The 22,026-nt window shown below is 38.2% G+C and overlaps 1 protein-coding gene and 1 pseudogene across 1 annotated transcript in view; both read left to right on the top strand.

The window, feature by feature from the left end:
• The first annotated feature begins 4,177 nt into the window (after window positions 1–4,177).
• LOC148877145 (small ribosomal subunit protein eS28 pseudogene) lies at window positions 4,178–4,393 on the top strand (annotated as a pseudogene).
• A 2,361-nt stretch (window positions 4,394–6,754) lies between these two features.
• The window catches only part of LOC148877144 (ceramide synthase LOH2-like), a 48,504-nt gene continuing 33,232 nt past the window's right edge, over window positions 6,755–22,026 (top strand). The window contains exons 1-2 of the mRNA XM_088981830.1: window positions 6,755–7,364; window positions 12,205–12,413. Coding sequence (XP_088837956.1) covers window positions 7,248–7,364; window positions 12,205–12,413 — 326 coding nt within the window. The 5' untranslated portion in view covers window positions 6,755–7,247. The remainder of the gene's footprint in view (window positions 7,365–12,204; window positions 12,414–22,026) is intronic.

The raw sequence follows: 22,026 nt of genomic DNA, 5'->3' as shown, positions 1-22,026 counted from the left end.
GTGTTGTTGATGTATTTTTATGATTATTAAAGTATTTATAGTGTTTCCAAGCATATCTATGTGTATCTTAGTTTTTCTCCTATACACATGCATATCCAAGGCATATCCTGATATGTCTCTTAAAATTGCCTTTTCGATACACTTGGTGTTTCTAGTACTTTGAACATTGATTTTGATACAATCAACATTTTACTAATGGTAAAAATTAATGGAACACAAAATTTAAATTTAATCCAAAAGCATAACAAATTTTTAATTGGAGGGTGAGTAGTTTTAGGTCAAATGGGTTAATCCATGATGTCATAATTAAATAACAGAAATATAAATATAAAGATATACAAAAAACAACAAGTTGTGAAAAATAATAGTTCTATATAAAAATATGACCACATATCTAATGTTATATATTCATTGTACTAAAAAATAAATATAACAAATAAATTTATTTTAGATAGGCCACCATGTTATTGATTAGGGGGCTTCTTTTTTATAGTTTTGTTATTGTAAATGTGTTCTAGTCCATAGTGTTTTCAACCTGCCTTTGACCTGGCTAGTTGAACGGTTCAAACCATCATCTAGCCATGATTCTAGGTCTAGTTCTGTTAAAACCCATCATTTAAAATAACATTGACTTGGTAAAAAACCATCTGACCTAGGCAATTCAACCGTCAGCTCGTTCAACCTAGTCATTGGGTCGTGGGTTGCACACTCATTGTATATGCAAACTTTTGGAGCCCATAACTTTACACTCCAATGTCCGATTAGGGTGATCTATTTTTTGCTTTTGGGTAACTTTTTGAGATCTATGGATCCCATGGTGCCTTGCCCCACTACTATTGTGATCCCCCCTTTCTGGCCTCAAACCACAATTTTTAATATTTAAAAAAAATTGAATTTAAAGACAAATTAAATACAAAATAATATATATTATACACTATTTATTAACATATAAAAGGGCTAACATGGCACGGTCTGACCCATTCAACCCAGATAGTTAAACCGGTGATCTGCACCCTTGGAGGCAAAATTGACCGGCCTTTGGGTTGGTTTTTAAAACATTGGTGTTCCATTTGATTTATGGACACAACAATTGTTCTAAAGGTCATTTCCACTTTGTTATTGGTTTTAGAACCAACAAACCATAGTTCTAGATCTAACAAAATCTCTATTTTTTAACACTATAGAATAATAGTTTTGTGAATACAACCACATGGGTCAAAAAGAAGGCTTACATGCCAAGTGATTTTGTGCATTTTAGGCCATATTTATATATTATATAAAAAACTAGTATGAGGAAACCTATTATCCATATGTGTAAGTAAAGGTAAAGATATAAGTTAATGACATGCTATAAAATTTGATTTATATCCTACACAAAGCCTAAGGCAAGTGTTTGCTTTATAATAGTATAGATGAAATATATATTTGATATGTTTGACAGAATATATAACTATATATTTTTCACTTATTTTAACACATGATAAATAAAAGGCTTTACAATTAAAGTTGAATGATGATAGATGAATTTTTTCTATACATGTGAGCTACGACTGATGATGTGCTGAATCCTAAAAAAATTGAACCACAGATAGAATGGTGGTTATGGTTCTATGTAATTCAAAACACAACCACAACTATACATAGTAGAGTTCTTATGATGGTTCAAAACAATGTTTTCATTTTCAAAAAGATATGAAATGGTTCTAGAACATAATCACCATTTTTTTTAATCACAACCAAATACGAGGTCGGATCTGCTCCTCACACATGGTGCCTCACACCGACCTCACAAGCACATCCCACTCTGCATTGGGGGAGATTTTTGGGAGATTTTCTCAATGCATTGTGGGATGTGCTTGTGAGGTTGTTGTGAGGCACCTTGTGTGAGTAGCAGATCCCACCTCACCAAATACCACCAAAAATCCAAGTTGAGTGATGAAGTTAACCAATCAGATCAATTGATTTGGCTATAATAACATTATAAAAAACAACGTTTTCAAAATTGATTGGAACCACATTTCACAACAACAATAACAACATGATGATCATCATCATGATCATCATGATGATGATCATCATCATCACCATCATCATCATCATCATCATCATCATCATCATCATCATTATTATTATTATTATTATTATTATTATTATTTGAAATTATTCCTACAATGCACATGCACATTTTAGTTGATAAGAGGAGATAAAGTAAATTAAGATGATTTAGTTAAGGTTTAAAATGATAAATGCATCAGGGCATATCACATGGCATAAATCAATTTCAAGGTTCCCATTATGTGTTTCTTAAAATGGTAAACTATTTAAAAGTTTCAGTCATTAAGACTTTGCGTTCTATGCACCCATGGATGCATTGGACGAGTGCACCCACCAATGAGAGGCGAACACGTCATGTCATCAGTCTTAATCATGAATTAATGGAGACTTTCTCTGCTATCAGTGGTTTGGCTGGTTGAACCAGCCACAAAACACAAATTGGCCTTCCCTCTCATGTTAGAACTCAACTCAAACCCCCTTTGACTTCCGAACCTAGCCCTGTTACCAGATCATTGGCAACCAACATCAACCAACGTCGGTGGCAAAGGATCAACTGGTGATCAACGGTAAGCTGTTGCTCTTCCTCCTCCTTCCCTACAAATCTAGTAAAGAAGAGTGACTTATGATGCAACATATGAACTCCCAGTTGCAGACGAGCAGCCCTGCTGACATCCCTGCAATTGGTTTCTCCACCATGAAGTCCACATGGTTTATACCACTCTCTCCCATTTCAATATTTCAATGGTGATTCCCTGTGTCTGGCAAGGGCCAATGGCTATGGATGCGGGAGTAAGTTGCTTGGGACCCACACTATGCTCAGGAGTAGATATAGGAAAGTTATCAATGGCGTTAACAGCTTCAGCATTGGCAACCACCAAATCCACCGATTGTTTTTTTTTCATCGCACAAATCTCTTTCCTTTGGTTCCACACCCCTATCCCGCAATAACGAATTGTGGGAAACGTCTCATTCTTCTTGTTCTTCTTCGGTCATGTAGTCGAATCCATGATTGCTTCGTTGGATATGTGAAGAATGCAACGACGGGAGTTGGCTTGGTTGTTTGACACCTTGAACGTGTTACAAGTGGTGAGATTGTTAGGGACTAGGGGTCACTACACGATCGACTTGGACGTCGGGTCGGTGCGGGCTCATTGTTAGATTCTTTAGCCAACAAGTATGAAGAGGACAGAAAGAGGAGAAGAGCAACAACAACTCATCGGATCTTATTTTAATTTATTTAACCGATTCTTTTGCAGTAGAAAACTGTAAAGTGAAGGAGGGGGTTCATATGCAACATATGTTGTATCAGGTCCAAGCATGCAGAGCATATGAAAAGGAGGGAGAGGAAGAAGAAGAAGACGTATGGACGCTTGTTCGGACGATTTGTCCCTCACGGCTGGTGGCTTTGTCATTCATGGTGGTGCCGGATGGAGTGAAGGCACCGGTGAGCTTGGGGGTGCTAGGGTTTCAAAATGAAAAGAGGGAGGGGGAGTTCAAACTCGTGAAGACAGATGAATGGGTTTTGTTTTTTTTGCATCCAATTGAACCAAATAGAATCGATTAACGGACCTCCAAACTCGACCGTTACACATTCAATGCCAAGTTCGACATGGCCGAATGTGATTGGCGGTGCACTTGCCATGGGTGCACAGAATGTGGACTCGGTCATTAATAGCTATCATACTATCTTATATAGGCTTATTTTGGAAGGTGCAAATATATACAAAATAATACAAAATACAAGGTTTTACACTCCACAAATTTGCATTTATACTCCTTCCAAACTGAGCCATAGGGTAAATTACAAATACCCTCCTTTACTATGGGGTCTGTGAAAAAGACCCCCTATACTTTGGTCATGAAAGACCTTGCTCCGTTTGTCATCCGTCCAAAAAGATTATGATTCTGCCATTGCAACAAATTTTAATCCCCATACTATAATTATTCAGACAATTTTACCCCTCTTTTCATTTTTATATGTTGCGTTAACCTTTCTTTATTTCTCCCTCGCAATCAAGTTTTAGTGGCAAAGGCTTCCCCTTAGATATAGAGTGTGAGTTACGAGCAAGCAACCTCAACGTTTCTTTCTTCTCTCACTCACTCTCTCCGATCTCAGTTCAAGATGGATTCTTAGGTGATACTTGCCATCGTGGTGAAGGTAATGGGACGAACAAGGTCAAGGCTCAAGGGGGCAGGTGACTCAGGTTAGAGTCAAGTTTATGGATAACCAGAACAGGCTTATCATGAGGAACGTCAAGGGGCTTGTTAGGGAGGGTGATATCCTCACCTTTCTTGAATCCGAAAGGGAAGCCAGGAGGTTGCGTTGAGGCCATGGGCATATTCCCCTCTGAAAGAGTTTTTTTTTTTCAAGGTCTATCTCCATTTCAATGCAAATTTTGAATTTACACTAGTGCATTTCTTGTTCTCGTTCGAAATTGGATTGGAGTCTGATCTACTGGATTATTTATTTGGTTGAGCTTTAGAGAGTGAAGCGAGAGTTTGTTTAGAGCAAAAAAAGAAAAAGAAAAAAAGTTTCAGTGGCAAGGGATTCTTCATAGTGAAGCTAGCTAGCTACAATGGTGATCACTAAGGGGTGGCAATTTTTCACCCAACCCACTGAACCCACCCAACTCACCCAGAATCTAATCCGTCCAATCCGCCCATTTACTTGGCGAGTTGTGTTGACTAAATTTAGTTTTGTTTTGAATCAACACACTTTACCCAACATAAATTCAAATCAATTTCACCCAAGTCCGGTTCAGTTCAACGCAGTCTGACCCGATCCAACATATACCGATCTGGGTCAACTCGAATTTGAAATAGACCTCAAATAGGATGGCTTGGTATTGCTTGCTTTGCCCGGTTTGGGTTGTCCAGTCCAAACATTATTCACACAGCTCGGCCCGACGGTTTGAACCTAAGTGGTTCATCAAATCCAAAGCCCGAACATAGTTAAATGGCTTTGCTGCTTATGTAAAAGTAATGCATGTAATGTGATTTGAACCTTCACCACTTGTGTAAATAACAACTACTATTACCACTAAGCTATAACCAATTTATTTATTAGGATGGAGTTAATTTTTGGTTTTAAGTACATAAATATAAGATTAATGGGTTTGAACGGATTGGATTGAGTTAAAGCGGGTTTGAGTTGAACCCAACCCATTTAATTTTACATAATTGGGTCATAACAGGTTGGTGGGTTAAATGGATTGAGTTGAAACTCAAACCAAACCAAACCAAACCCAACCCTACCCGCCCAATTGCCACCACTACTGGGCAGAGGCCAGGCAAAGGTAACCATAATTACCATAATATGGATACTAAGCCATGGTTATCTCTTGCCGTTTCAAAACTTGTTCAATGAGACCCAATTGTTTTGGTTGATGCCCAAATTGCAGGAAAAAAGAAATTGATTGATCATTCTGAATGGTGATCTTTCTCTGTGAATTTTGAAAACCTGAGTACTGTATGTTTCCAAAAAGATATGTGGGATTCCAACAATTATCTACAAGAAATGAGATGTATCATATGTTCATTAACTGTCTACAAAAAATTTCAGCACTTAACCACTGCCTACAAAAAAAAATTCAACAACCTGACCCTATGTGCTTCTGTCGGATTGGGTGATATTCCAACCTGTATCATATGCTCATGAAAATAAACAAAGAAAAAGGGTTCAAATTGATCCATAAGTTCTTCCATCATTCCAACCCCATGAATATCAATGGCTACAACGTAGCTTCATTCAAATTCAATGATCCTTGTTCAAATTTTGATGAACTCTATAGAATGTTTCTTTGAGAAAAACTAATGTTAGGGAATGATTATATTTTCATATAACTCACCATATAGATCCAACTAACATGATGTACTGACAAATCATCTCACCTAAACTATAAAACAAATCAGTATATGATTTACTGACACATTAAACCTGATTATGAAAGGACCTAAAATACAAGTGGTTTGAATAACCTCACTATTTGAGAAACTTCAAAAGATCAGCCATAGAATTGTTTTTGTATTACTTTATTCATCAGGCTGAGTTTGGAAAGAGTACAAATGCAAATTTCAATAAGAAACTTCAGTTGATTATCAAACCATTATCAATGTTTGCTTGGGTTTTAGATGGTGCAACCATGTATAATTTCAATGAGTTAGATACTGTTCAATACCTCAATCTAGACATCTCATGACTCAACTGGTGCCCATGTCCAAAACAGGTCCGCTGCTATACATTGGGCTTGAGTGTTGAGGTTTGAATACAAAGGACTTTACACTGATTGTAAAGCCATGCTTAAGACAGTCAATATTCAATTAATGTTGGACTCAATTCATGTTTATGGTCTCGATTGGCTTGGTACTGGGGTCTTTGTCACAGACACCATAATATGTGAGGTTCTTTATAATTTTCCCTAATTATTAAAAAAGTACACCAATTTCGATGGTCCAAAAAAAATGTAACCATGTGTAAAGTAAAGAAACTAAAAAAGCTTCTATATGTTACAAGTAAAAGGGGCCAGAAGAAAGGCGAATGCAATTACAAAAAGACATGGATTACACTAATAGAAGAACAACTTGAGGACCCATAATTTATTTATTCTTTTATTTTTTTTTAGCAAATACCCCTAATTTATTTTATTTTATGCTTTTTTTCCATTACTTATTAGAGTGGACTTCAACAGACGTATGACTCGAGTTGACCTATACATGAAAAGCCGGTGATGACATGTTGTTTCAATTCATAATTTTTATACTTTAATACATGTCAAGGGCTTGTTTGTTGCTGAGCCTCAGCTGAATTGCTCCACTCATGACTCATGCATTACTTATTTCCTACCAAAAACAAAAGTAAATAAATAGAGGAGCAAGTTCTCAACCTCCCCCCTTTTCATCTTAGTTTCGGACTTCGGAGTCATTTTCTTTTCGTTGCATTTCGCTGCCTTTTTCTTTTTTTCTCTCCTTCCAACTGGCAACAGCCCCCACCCTTTGGCCTTGACCATCCCCTGTCCCTTCGCTCCCTTTCCTTCTCACTCAAATGCCGCTTAGGGTGGACAAGATCTCGTGCAATGCTCGTAGCTTCGAATGGAAGATCGGAACATACATCTTTGTAGGATATAATTATTGAGCTCGGACGCGATTGATCCACCAGTTGATGCTTCTCTCCCAATTCTGGCGCCATTTCTCCAATGGACTCGATCTGGAGTCACAATGGCGTGCCTGACGCTTGGCACTTCTTCATTGCTATCTACTTTGCCTTTGGTTTTGTTGCAGCTAGGTTCTTCTTGGACACCTTCATCTATCGCGTAAGAATCCACTGTCATTTCCTTGTTTTTCTTTTTTTCTACATCCCGTAGGTGTGCTGATGTAGGTTCTTAGTAACCTTTGTTTGATCTTTTTTGGGCTTTACGGATAAAGAATCACATTTTGGTTCAAAAGATGTGTTTTTTTTTTTTCTTCTGGTTCTTTGGTCGAGGAGGGACCAGTTCAAGACCTGATGATATCTGCCCAATTAACTTCAACCCAGAAGGTGCATGCTTGCTTTCTAATTGGGGTTCTTCAATTGTATATATCACATGCGACAAATGTGCTCGATTCAGAGAGTATAGTCAATCTTTCCACCAAAGGAAGAAGAAATGGGATGATACGAAAGAGAATGGTTCTGTTATTCAGTCGCTCTCCCTTTCAATCTAACATACTGCTTAGAACTATTTCACATAATGGCTATCTTTGGTTTTAATTATTCGCTCTTTTAAACTGATTTTACCGTGAAGGAAATCATCGCTAATGTCATTGGTAAGAGCTCCTGTCGGGGAGCTTTCTTGGTTGCTTTAGTTGCTTTCTATTTCATGTATGCTCTGATAAACTTGAGCTTGTTATTTCCGTTGCCATTCATGAAACTGCCACCTATAGGCCATATCTAGCTTTTTCTTGTTTGCTTTTACGACTTCCATTATGTGGTTGAACACGTCATTTACATTGTATTGATAGCTTGTCATTAGTGACTGTTGTTGCGTCCTTCCTTAACGGAGAATACAGATAAGGTCGAGCTTGCATGCATAAGGTATTTATAGCATCAAAAAAATTAAATATCCAACCGAATCAATTATAAGTTTACCATAAGAAAAATTACTTGTTCAAGAATCTCGACAGCAGTTCTTGTTATACTGTTAGGTTAGTAGGTCAAAGTGAAGCATGGAAGAAACCAAATCAATGGAGGTATTCTTCACCAAATGCTCCATGATACAAAACCAGAAGGGTGTCATTGGTCCACATGATTGGTATTACATCTCGAACAAACTCGACAAAATCTAATCCCAAAAATCTGGGAATTTTGTTTTTCCTGTCCTTCTAATTAAGGACCATAACCTGGTCAGTATAATCTTCCAAATTACTTTTGAGTTGCAAAATCATAAAATCAGCATTTAGCTCGGACAGCCATCCTTAACAGATGACTGACTATAGACAACTTGTGGAGAGGGAGTATTGGTGTAAATCTTTGTGTTCTGGGCTTGGAGTGCACTGAAACAGTCAATACATTTATTTCTTCACTGCAGACTATCAGAGCGGTTATGGGGATGTGGTAGAAACATCTTTTGGGTGGAAGGGTCTGCTCCTGAAATTTTGGAAGCTTTCTTCCGTAGCTGGAAGCTAAAAGACTTGAGTAGGGAAGGAAAATGCTATGGAAGTTAGCTCCTCCTGCGGTGGTTTGGACTTTGGAGTATTTGGACTGAATGAAACTCCAGAATTTTTTAAAATAAAGGAGAAATAGTGGATAGATTAGTTAGTAATTTAAAAGCATGGATGATTTCATGGGTGGGTGTGGAAAGCAATTTTAACTTTTTTTTTGACAAAGGCTTACTTTTAGAATAAGTAATTTTAGTTTCATGTACTTTGGAGTATATTCCAAGTGTACATGAGCTGCTGTATTGTTTCCTTTTCATTTGAATATACTTAATCTTAAAAAAAGAGAAAAAGAAAAACCCAAGGAGGATATTGTAGGCCATGCATCCATTGAGATATTTTGCATTTCTTTCTTTTTCTCTTGACTGCTTCCCAAATTTGTGATTATCCTCATTATAGGTTGGCCGGAGAGGATTAAATTTTAGTCCAAGAGGCTTACCATTTTTTTTTCTATTTCTAGCGAGTGTACCATTAGGATTAGTGAACAGAAGATACCAAAAAATTCATCATTGTTGCTACTTTGGTGAAGTACATCTCTGTTTTGTCCACCCTACTTTGATTTTATTGAAACTGAACTAAGATACCAACATTGATACCTTTGAAGAATCTATAAGCCATTAGTCCCATTTATTAAAATCACAGGCTATGTATTCTTAGTTATACTTATTCTGATATGTCCAGGATTTAACACTAACATATGGCTTTAAACCTCCTGTATTCAAGATATAAGCTCAAAGCTTATCTTTGTTGTTGGCCCAAAAGAACATGTGTTCCAAATAAGCTTTCTGTTCCAGGAAAATTTGAATTTAAAAAATGAAGAAAAAGTCATCGTTAATCTAACAAAGCTCTAATTCAAAGTTGGAATAGGGCTGTCCTGGACTATAGGAGTCAAGTAATACCAAAGGAGACTGTAGGAGTCAATGCAAGCCCAAATTAACGGTCATGTATTTCTTCAGTTTTATTCCCTTGGCACTCATTTTATTTTATTTTATTTTTATTTTTTTTGGGGGGGGGGGATCAGTAACTGTTAGCTTTTACTTATTGATGAAAATTGAAGGTTTCTATATCAGAGGTCTTGCAGCCACTAAGATAGCTAGCCTTCTTGCACCCACTTTTAATAAATGGGTTATTAAAAGATCGATAAGCCTAGGGCTGTCAATTCACTCTGAAAGATTGATACCCAATTCAACACTGAATCCGATTATCGTCCCAGATTTGGATATCAGACCTTGCATCTGATTAATAATTGGATTGGATGTAGATTTAACCCCATCTAATCCGATTAAAATCTGGGTCCAATTAAAAATATTATTTTATGTATATATGCAGTATAAATATGTATGTATATGTGTGCATGTCTATATATTATATGCAATTATATAAAGTTTAGAATTGATGAATTTAATATTTATATTTATATACATTTGTTAAACATGTATAAGTTAAAAGTAATTGGTCTTTTTAACTTTTTAAGCTTTTTGGTCATTTTAAGCACAATAAGTTGGATGTGGATTAAATCTGAATCTGGTCTGAAATTTAATATGTCAGACTTGGATTGGATGTGGATTCAAAGGTTTAATAATCGGGTTGGATGTGGATGTAGCTGGATCCGATCCGATTACAGCCCTACATAAGCCTATCTTGTTTTCATGTTGGCAAACTTCACCTAAGGTCACACTATGTATGGGCCAGTTGCATCTTCAGAATTTATCTCTTCTGGGATGTGTGCAGATTCCCTTCTGACTAGCTTTAGCATCGTGTTATTAGAAACATCAATGTCTTCAGAATTTATCTCTTCTGGGATGTGTGCAGATTCCCTTCTGACTAGCTTTAGCATCATGTTATTAGAAACATCAATGGTTTTGACTTTTGATGCTAATGGGTGCTACTAAGACCATAGTTGCCAAGGCGATGCCTAGGCAACAAGGCACCCTTTGAGGCTCGCCTCTCGCCAAACAGTTTTGTACTATGTATTATAAAATACTTTTTTATTCTTTATTTTTTGACATTATAATTATAAAATAGGCACTATTAAACTAAAATATTCATTTTGTGTGTTTATATACTAATTTCTTTTTATTATTTTCTTATTTGTTAGGGTTTAATCAATATAAACATTGCTAAATACTATATTGAACCCCCACAGACTACTACTACTACTACTACTACACATTTTCTAATCAACACATTTTCTTTTCTTCTTTTCCTATAATAGAAATTAGGGTTCAGCCCCTATATTTTTTGAATTTTCTTTTCCTTCTTCTTTTTCTTCTCATGAATATGTTGATTTTCTATACTTTAACATCAACTCTATACTTTTCTTATGAAAATTATGAATAATTCTTAAGGAGATATGGTTATGGTACCTAGGGAACTACCCTATCGCCTTGAAAAATGAAATGTTGAAAATTTGGCCAATATTATTTACCTTTTTCAAAAAAAAAAAAGGAAGCCAAAATTCTATACTGACTCATGGCTGCCAACCTGACACAAATCAAGTCGTGGAACATGAAATGCCAAGTAAAGATCAATGGTGGAGTCATAAAACCATTATCTTCTTGTGAGAAATTTCTATGAGGTTAACTTTAATATGAATGTGTAATTGATGCATCTTTATCTTCTCCTAATACTGCTTAGACGTGCACCAAAAATTAAAATTTCAACACCATTGTCCTTTTGTTTTGGGAAGAATATTTATTCTTGATTTAGCTGGCTCTGGAAAGTGTTACATTGCAATCTATTTTGCTACTCATGAATAATATTACATTTTATTCAGGTAATTTTTGCCATTTATATTTTGTTACTTGATTCCATTCCACTTTCTTATGACCGTACAAAGCATAGACAGCATTGTTTAAAGTAGTTTAGCAGCTTCATAAAACAGCATTGTTCAAAGCATAGCATATATACAACTCAACTAGACTCAACCTTAATCCTAACTATCAGGGGTCAGCTACATGAATCCTGTCCTGCTGTTGTGTTCCATATATACCTCAATATGAGCTACTCTGATTTTATAAACAAATTGATTTCTGCAATTGAAGAACATGTCAAGCTTTTCTTTGAGAGATGGTGTCAAATCCAAGAACCTAATAGTGCTTCTATTGATATGCCTGCATATCTTAACTTTTTAATCAACATAAATTCTGTCTTTTTTTATCACTCTAGTTTTATTGTGGTTACTTTACCCCTTTGGGTAATGTAATGTTTTCTTTAAACTTAGGTGCAACCCATGTAAGCACTTTCAATTTGTTTATCTATACTATTGGGTAGCCGAGGCTACTCTCTGCTGTAAATTCTGTTATTCTTTATTAATACAACACTCCTCTTTTTACTGATAAAAAAAAAGAAATTGTTTGTCTATACTACTGCTTTTGACTTTTGTAATTTGATACACCAAGAACTGATCCTTTAATCATAAATTTTGATAATACTTCCTTACAATATTCTTTATTTTCCCAGAGGCTGGCTATTTGGTTGTTAAATGATGGTGTTTCTCCAGTAAAGATTAATGAAGCTAAGCGGGCAAAGATTGCAAAGTGTTCAGAGTCTATGTGGAAGCTAACATACTATGCTACTGTCCAAGCATGTGTTCTTATGATTATCTACCATGAACCCTGGTTCAGGGACACAAAAGAATATTTCAGAGGCTGGCCAAATCAAGAGCTTAAGTAAGTGTAAATTTTCATGTTTTTTTTTTTTCTCCAAATGCTGGATAGACACATCTTATTTCTTGAGTCCATATGTAACTTTTAAATACTTGCTGTGTTATCCCATACAAATTTGGGTTTAGAATAATGGAGGTCACTGGCTCTGTGACATGTTAATACCATATGTTCTAACTATACTCTTGAATCATCAACTTCATATTCAAACAATCACAAAAATTGATTAATTTTGTGTTGCTCTATTTCTTCTGCCTGCAGTAATCATATCATCCACATACTGATTCTCACTTGTGTCATCAAAGTGTTAAAATTTTCTTTTACATTTATTGGGCTGTCTAGCAATATTTTGCCTGTGTAAAATGATCAATTTTTTAATTAAAAACCAAAAATACTCACTTGTTTAATTATCAATTCTAAGCAGAGCATATTGAAGTGACTGAGTTAGGGTGAATAAGAGGAAAAAGATAAGGCAGGAGAAGCTCATTGTATGTTAGGCGTTGAAGCATACTGTCATTCAGTGTGTGCTGTAAAGTCTAGCCTGTCTAGGAGCTGCTTGGGGATTGGTTTCCAATTCCAAACAGAGTATATTAGAGTGACGGAGTCGGGGTGAGAAGAGGTAAAAGATAAGACAGGGGAAATTCATTATATATTACGCATTGAAGCATATCATCATTCTATATCTGCTATAAATTCTAGGTGCTTCTTGGGGATTTGCTACCATGTGAATATATTAATCATCCCGAGTGAAAATAACAAAAGACTAGGTTCTAACAGTCAATTGTTTTGGAACCAGTTGCAAATACCCCTTGAGCTTGCTTCTTGTGTAGGGAGCTTCAACTTTTCATATCAATTGGTCCATATTTAAAACTAGAACCTTGGGTTTGATCTTCTCTAAGTAGAAATCACTAATTGCAGATTTAGTCGAGTTTTTTGTGAAAGGAAAGAGGGGGAAGATGAAGATTTCAGTAGTAGGGAAGAAAGGAGAAGAAGAAAAGAGTAGGAAGTCAACCAGGATTGTAAAATTAACCCCAGCCGCCTACCTCTCATTATATTTATACTTAACTTAAAGGATGAGATATTACAAGGATGCCCTTAGTAGGGCGGCTACTAATATAGCTGAACAGTCACGACTTAAAAAAAACATAAACTAATGGGCCTAAAGCCCAACAACTTCCTAACTAAATAAAAAACAAACCGGACCAACTCAACACTCCCCCTCAAGTTGGGAGTAAATGTCACACATTCCCAACTTGCGTAGATCATGCTCCAACTTGTTCTTTGCAACACCTTTTGTGAGAACATCAGCGAGCTGCAGATTAGAAGCAATGTATGGAAGACAAATTTCTCAAGAAGTTACCTTTTCTCTGATAAAATGTCTATCCACTTCAATGTGCTTAGTTCGGTCATGCTGGACTGGGTTATGGGCAATGTTAATTGCTGCCTGGTTATCACAGCATAGCATCATAGGTTCTTCTACCTGTACACCAATTTCTTCTAACAGGGAACGGATCCAGAGAAGTTTTGAAACTCCATGTGCCATGGCCCTGTATTCGGCTTCAACACGTGATCTTGCCACCACTGTTTGTTTCTTACTCTTCCATGAGACAAGGTTACCCCCAACAAGGGTGCACACTCCTGAAGTTGATCTCCTGTCATCAAGGCATCCTGCCCAATCTACATCTGTATAAGCCTCTAGTTTCAACTGTCCATGATCAGTAAACAATATGCCTCTGCCCCTGTGTCCCTTCAGATAAGCAAGAATCCTGTCAACTGCCTCCCAATGCTGAACTCATGGAGCATGCATGTATTGACTTACTATACTTACTGGATAGGAAATGTCTGGTCTTGTCATACACAAGTATAGCAGCCGACCCACAAGTCTCTGATATCTCCCAATGTCCTTTACTGGTTCACCTTCTGATGCATTGATTTTATGGTTTTGATCAATAGGGGTGTTGATTGCCTCTGTTCCAAGCTTCCCTGTCTCTTGAAGAAGATCCAAGACATATTTCCTTTGAGAGATAAAAATTCCATATTTTGATCTTGCAATTTCAATGCCTAAGAAGTATCTCAGTTCTTCAAGATCCTTAATTTCAAATTCTTTATGTAGGTTCTTTTTCAGATCATCAATCTCACTCAGATCATTCCCGGTGACAACAATATCATCCACATAAACAATTAGGATTGACACCAAAGATCCCCTTCGCTTCACAAACAAGGTGTGATCGGATTGAGTCTGAGTGTAGCCAAAAGCAATCAAGGCCTTTCTAAATTTGTCAAACCATGCTCTGGGAGATTATTTCAAGCCATAAAGTGACTTCTTAAGCCTACATACCTTTTTCTTTTCAGTATCATTGTAAAAGCCAACAGGAAGATCCATATACACTTCTTCTTGCAGATCCCCATTTAGGAAAGCATTATTCACATCAAGTTGAAACAAGGGCCAAGAGTATGAGGCAACAAGGGAAAGAAGTATTCGAACAGAGGTCATCTTTGCAACTGGTGCAAAGGTCTCTAAGTAATCAATGCCATAGGTCTGTGTGTACCCTTTTGCAACAAGTCTTGCCTTGTACCTTTCTATACTTCCATCTGCCTTATATTTTACTGTGTAAACCCATCTGCATCCAACTGTCTCCTTGCCTTCTGGTAGATCCACAATGTCCCATATCTGATTCTTAATCAAAGCTGCCATCTCTTCTTGCATAGCTGTCTTTCACTCAGGTTTGGAGAGAGCCTCACTAACACCCTTGGGATAGACACTGAATCAAGAGAGGAAAGAAAAACACGGTAGGAAGGAGAAAGTCCACTGTAGGATAAGTACTGTGAAATAAAATGAGTAGTATACTTTCTCTACCCTTTTCTGAGAGCAATAAGGAGATCAAGGTTATCTGTAACAGTGTTAGTAGGATCAATGGGAACTGAAATAGTAGCGGGACCAAGAGGAATACCTGAGTTCTGCTGTAGTGGAATCAACCTCCTTGTGAAGTCTCTGTCGTAAGTAATGTTGAGAAGCAAAACGCAAAGGAGGTGGCAAGGTAGGTGACACAGGGTGGTGGTCAAGCACAGGAGTAGACACAGGAACTGGAACTGGGAGATGAATAGATTGCTGACTCACTTCTCCAAAACACTCCCCCTGAGAAGGATTCTTTGAGAAGAAGTACGTGGATTCAAAAAAGGTGACATCCATGGTAACATACCAGCTTCCAAAGACTGGATCATAGCAGCAATACCCTTTTTGATTCTCTGCATATCCAAGGAAGATACACTTCTTTGCCTTGGGATCAAGCTTCGAGTGGTGAGGACCAAGGATATGTGCAAAGCAGACACACCTAAACACCTTGAGAGGAATATGAAACATCTCCCCTTGAGGAAAAAGGAGACTGAATGGGGTGCTGAATCCAAGTATACGAGAGGGCACCCTGTTAATCAGATATACTGTTGTGAGAATTGCATCACCCCAAAACCGAACTGGAACTGTAGATGTGATCATCATGCTTCTTGCAATCTCAACAATGTGTCTGTTCTTCCTTTCTACAACACCATTCTGCTGTAGACTGTAGGGACAACTGCTCTGATGGACAAAATCATATTCTAACAGATATGAGGCAAGGTATCTTTCAAAATATTCCCTGGCATTGTCGGATCTGAACACCTTTATTCTTGTTCCAAATTGTGTTATTACCATCTGATGAAATTGCCTCACCAAGGATGGTACTTCATCGCGGGATCTCATCAGGTAAATCCAAGAGTATTGTGAGAAAGCATCCACAAATAAGAGAAAATAACGATAGCCTCCCATAGAAGGAACATGGTAAGGGCCCCACACATCCGAATGAATAACATCAAAAGAATAACATCTTTTATTACTAGGTTTAAATGAATGCCTACAATGCTTTCAAAGTTGACAACCTTCACACTCCAGATTTGACAAACTAATAGACTCAAAAAGTTTTGGAAATAAAGAACTCAAAGAAGAAAAAGGTAAATGGCCCAAATGATTATGCTAAATCATAATTTGACCCACAGACCCCGACTCACTATCCCTGTTGACATGATGACTCTGATGAGGAGGAAGTACATCCAGGAGGTAGATTCCATTCACTTCAAGATCACTCCCAATCGTTCTCTTTGAATCCAGATCCTGCAAAATACAATGACCAGGAGAAAACATTACTGAGCAGTTCAGGTTTTTAGTCAAACTACTAACAGATAACAAATTAGTGCTCAATCTGGGAACATGAAGGACAGAGCGTAGAGAAATAGAATCACTAATCTTGACAGATCCCTTCCAAGCAATAGGAACATGGGATCCATCAGCTATGGAGACCCTATCTCTGCCAGAACAGAGCTGGTAAGTTGAAAAAATAGTAGAGCTCTGGGTCATGTGCTATGAGGCTCCAGAATCTATAATCCAAGGAGGTCCCTCCTTACCTGAAGTAGAAACATAATTTGCAGTGACGTGCGAACTACCTGTGTGAGCAAAGGAAGTAGAGTGGACTCCACCAGTGCCACCTGTACCTTGCTGTCCGCTTGCGGCTGAATTGAAACTGGCTGTGTCTTGCTGGTTCAGAAGTAACCCATACCTCTCAAGTTCGGCCCTTACTATAGCAGCTACAACAGACTCCAGAGTAGCTGTAGTAGGGCTGGAATGTCACTAGTAACTGCCATGTGTGCATTTCCCTTCTTATTTTTCAATCTAGTCGGCACAAGATGTGGGTCAAGCTTCCAACAAGTATCTCTTGTGTGTTTAGGCTCTTCTTATAGTAGTCACAGATCAAATCTCTTTTATCTTCTTGATTTCGCTGCCACCCCGATCTCCACTTTGTTTAGGTTTCACAACACTTACCATGGCAGACTGATCAGGAATAAGGTTTTTCATCATCACATCTCTCCTACACTCCTCCCCTGACACGAAGGCATATGCCTGGGAGAGAGCAACACTGTCCCTGGAAAGAAGGTGCTGTCGTGCAATATCATATTCAGGATTAATGCCAGCAAGAAATTCAAACACCCTATACTTCTCTAGATGTTTTTGATAGGTAGTTGCATCCTTAGTGGTTTCCCAAGCAAATGTCCCTAAATGGTCAATCTCCTGCCACAGGGTTTTAAGGGCTGAAAAATAGGCTGCAACAAATCTATCTCCCTGCCTTGTAGAAATAATCTGATTTCTCAACTGATAAGCCCTAGCAACATTTTCCCTCTGTGAATAGGTTTTTGCAACCCTATCCCATATTTCCTTAGCTGTATTTGCCCATAAAATATTTTTACTTATATGGGGCAACATGGAATTACACAACTAAGTCATCACCATATAATTCTCCTGTACCCATCGGGAGTTGCTAGTTTCGGGTTTCACCTCTTCACTAGTGATATACCCTAATTTCCCACGAGCACCAATGGCAATATTTGCAGATTGTGACCATTCTAAGTAATTTGCACCATCCAACCTAACTATAGTAATGGTCCCAACCCCAAAAGGGTCTCCAGCACCTCCTCCCACTGGTTCCATTTCACTTCCGGGCTTATTTTCAACTCCGTGGCCCTCCATGCTTCTCAAAAAATGTAAAGAAAATAACTGAAATTTGCAACGAGATCAAACAAAACACTTTTTGGAACCAACAACACCTTTCTGGTGTCCTAAACTTTCTTCCCACATAAGGTTCCTTTTCTGTGGGACGAGAGAAGAGAGAAGAGGTAGCCACTCTCTCTAGAAGCCTCCAAATTTGGCAGGACTTGAATCGCCCCTTACAAAAAACTCCAAGGAACCTTAAAAAATTAGAGCGCCACTTCCTAGGTCAAGATTGAAGAGTCCAACAGAAATAGGACTCTTCCCCTTTCTCCAGTTTTTCCTGATTTTGATGAGAAACCGTAGACCAGCTACAGGGCACACAGATCCACAAAAAGATCCAAATGTTAGACAGTTTTTGTATGCCCTTAGCTTCAATATGATTTGATGTATTTTTGTTATTTAGTGGAAATAATTAAAGTGCATGTTTGATTCATGTTATTTGGTTTAATTCTGTGTAAAACCCTAAAACTGGACATTTATAGAGACTCGTGTTAGTTTTAAATGTTCACAGCCGTTGGATAAGTCTGGGGAGATTTATCCTGCCAAGGCTGATACTGGTGTGCCACTAAGTGTTGGGATGGCCTGTCTCAGCCACCAGGGTAAGACCCGAGGCACATGCAGTATGGGATTACTTGAATCCTTGAACCGGACCAGATTTCCAATATTGCCCTGGACCTTGGAGATAGATGGGCAAAACTGGAAAGTTACACCTGACCCCTAGACTCGATTATGATACTTCACTAGGTGTTGGATCAGGCTACCTTTGATATGCCAATCAGTGAGATCCTTAGCAGGGATCAAAACCTGGGTATGTTGGGGCAGTTTGAGAATTCATCTAAGTGGGTGATCATAGTGAGAATCAGCCACTTTGTCGGACAAAGGGTAATGATCGGGAATGCACTCTCTCTGATGGAAACCAAACTGCCGGCAGTTGATTTCAATCGTTGGAATTTTGTTTTGCAAAATTAATATATTTATATATATATGTACGGTTTCAAATTGTTTGCAAATGGTTTTAATTCCCGGGATCCATGTGAGAGGAGAGTGCGGCACTGTTCCTTGCAGCCGAGGGAGATGTCCTCTCTTGTCGGGCAGTGCTTGATCATTAAGGGCTGAGAGGTTAAGTGTAAGACCATTGAGGATAATACCTGATGGGCTAATCTTGCACCTGCCCACAGTCCCTAGGTTTTTATAAGATGGCTTGGCCCAGGGACCACTTAATGTAAGTGTTGGGCCCATAGGGTCCATATGATGGATTCAAGGGGTTCATTGAGTTTTTCAGTGAATTCGGCTGGGCCTTGTATTAAAGGCTGGGCCGAACCCATGTGGCTGGTGTGTAGATCAATGCTTGGGTCCCACGCCATACAAAGAAGCCCAACTGGGCAGTAGATTGGAAAGTAATTAGACACTGAACACTTAATGGGCCAGAAGCCCATTTCGAGGTGGGCTGATATGATCACCCATCCTTGGGGCGAATTTGAGATTAATGTTAGTAAAAGGATTGGGCCTTTAGCCTTATCCACTCTTGGAGACCAAATTCAAATTAGATTTGAATCTGGTAACCTCCTGATAAGATCAGGAGTAAGCTAACTTTATCTGCAGATAGGATTAAGATTATCCCCTATCCAAATACTGATTTGGATTGGGATAACTCCTAATTAGGAGGTTTCTTAATCAAGAAGAAAGGAGGAGAAACCCTAACCAAAAAGGAGAGAAATACAACAGATTTCGAATCAAGAAAAATCGCAAGAAAGGTTCCTGCGAATTGAGATCAGATCTCATACTCCAGAAAAAGAAAAAAAAGGCAGTTCAGCCTTTTCGCCTTTAGAGTTCTCCTCCTGTAGCCGCCATCTCTTTTGCAAGATTAGATCTTTGTAGAAAAGAAAGTCAAGAAATCTGTTCTTGACATCAATCTTGCAAGAAAGACTGAAATAGATTCAGTGTTTAGTGCTTCCAGAGGATACTTGCGAAGGATCCAGTGTGTAGGACGCACCCTGCTGGTTCTGTTCCATCCACAGTTGTGTCATCTTCAACAGGAACGGATCTTGGAGCATTCTTTGGGCGTGAACACCAACTTTGGGAGATAGTGCTTCTCCGGATCAGGTATATTCCTCCCATTTGTCTTTTGGTACAGATCTGGTTTGAGTATGGTTCAAGTAGGATCCTTGAATATTGTATTCTAAATTTAGGGAATATGATTCCCAGTTGGGAGAAGGTAGGAAAATTTTTGAAATTCGCCCACCCATTCCGCAACCTTTATGGCGTCCATTAGATGGATCCTACCATTCTTTCACCAAAAACTAGGCTTACCTGAGAGCTTCGATCAACCTCTTAAATCACCATGCAGTCGGCCGATCTAGGGCTGCATGAGAGAACAACTTCAAGGAACCTTCGGCTCGCTCTGATACCAAGTAGAAATCACTAATTGCAGATTTAGTTGAGTTTCTTGTGAAAGGAAAGAGGGGGAAGTTGAAGATTTCAGCAGTAGAGAAGAAAGGAGAAGAAGAAAAGAGTAGGAAGTCAACCGGGATTGTAAAATTAACCCTAGCCGCCTACCTCTCATTATATTTATACTTAACTTAAAAGATGAGATATTACAAGGATGCCCTTAGTAGGGCGGCTACTAATATAGCTGAACAGTCACAACTTAGAAAAAAATAAACTAATGGACCTAAAGCCCAACAACTTCCTAACTAAATAAAAAACAAACCGGACCAATTCAACACTCTACATGCTCACATTTATGGTCGTCAAGGTTCAAAATTTTGACACGATTGTCCCATATTGGGTGTATCATATCGTATTAGTGGGGATCTGAAACAAGAAATACAGAGCTTTTGGCCTTTTAATCTATTTCAGGGGGTAGACAGGCCTAAGACCTACCTACCTACTAACCTATTTTTGAAAAAAAATCTAAAAAAAGCTTCCACTATGTATAAAGTACTGATACCCCCCTTCTGGTGAATTGGGGTGTATCGATACTTTGAACCTGAATTGTTGTTGGGCTCTTTGCCTGATGAATATTATAACCTTTCAGTTTTAGTTAATTGCAGACTTTACCCTTGCAGTAGTAGCAGCCAAGATGGGATTTGAATGTTATTGTCAGTTTCAAACCCCATAGCTTGCAAAAAAGAGAAAAAATAAAACCTAAGCAATCCATTCAGTTTTCCTTTGAGATTCTTCTTAGATTCTAAGTTGCATCATCCATGCAGTGAACCCTTTTTCTCTTTAAGCAAAATGACACCAAAGTGACCAAACATACGGCATTGCACAACAGTTTTGCTGTTGTAAAGGATTGCCAGAATTTTCCTAGGAAAGGAAAGAAGTCTCTCTGAAGTAAAGGATTGCACTCTGACAAGGGCAATTTTTTGGCTGAAAACATTAAACAGTTTTGCTGATTTTACTTTCAATGATCTGTGGAGGAACTGTCTAGTAGTGGCCAATACCTCTACTAGGAAGAACAGAAGGGTTGTAGACTGGACACCCCCTCCTGAGGGTGTCATTAAACTGAACTTTGATGGGAGGAGCCAGGTAACCCAGGGCCTTCTGGTATAGGAGGGGTCCTAAGGAATAAGGACAGCAATATTATTTCCTTATTTTCAGTACCAGTGGGAATGGGCGACTCCACAAGGGCAGAAGTGCTAGCTGCTATCCAAGGAATTCAGATTGCCAACTAGCTGGGGGTGGAGAACTTAATAATTGAAGGTGATTCTCAGGTGGTGGTGGGGTGGCTCTTGAACCCGGAGTCTGTCACATGGGGTTGTAGAGATTTGTTCAAAAAAGTGAAATGGCTAACCAGCAATATGAGAGCTAGTGTTCAGTGGGTGGGTAGATCGGCAAATGCTGTAGCTGATTCATTAGCCAAACAAGGGGCTTCTCAGGACTGTCTTTATTGGGCTAGTCCGTGACTTGTTCTAGTTGTAGTTGTTTTTATAATACTGTTTTTTCTTAGGAGAGGTTCCACCTTGTGCCTCTCCTTGGGATACTTGTAACTTTATATTTTCTGATTAATAAATCTCTTTACTCATTCATCAAAAAAAAAAAAAA

The sequence above is a fragment of the Nelumbo lutea genome, chromosome 1, assembly GCF_056320005.1.
Source record: "Nelumbo lutea isolate HS-2025 chromosome 1, American lotus-T2T, whole genome shotgun sequence".
NCBI classification, from domain to species: domain Eukaryota; kingdom Viridiplantae; phylum Streptophyta; class Magnoliopsida; order Proteales; family Nelumbonaceae; genus Nelumbo; species Nelumbo lutea.
Note: the sequence above shows the minus strand (reverse complement) of the source record. Positions and strands in the feature narration are given on the sequence as shown.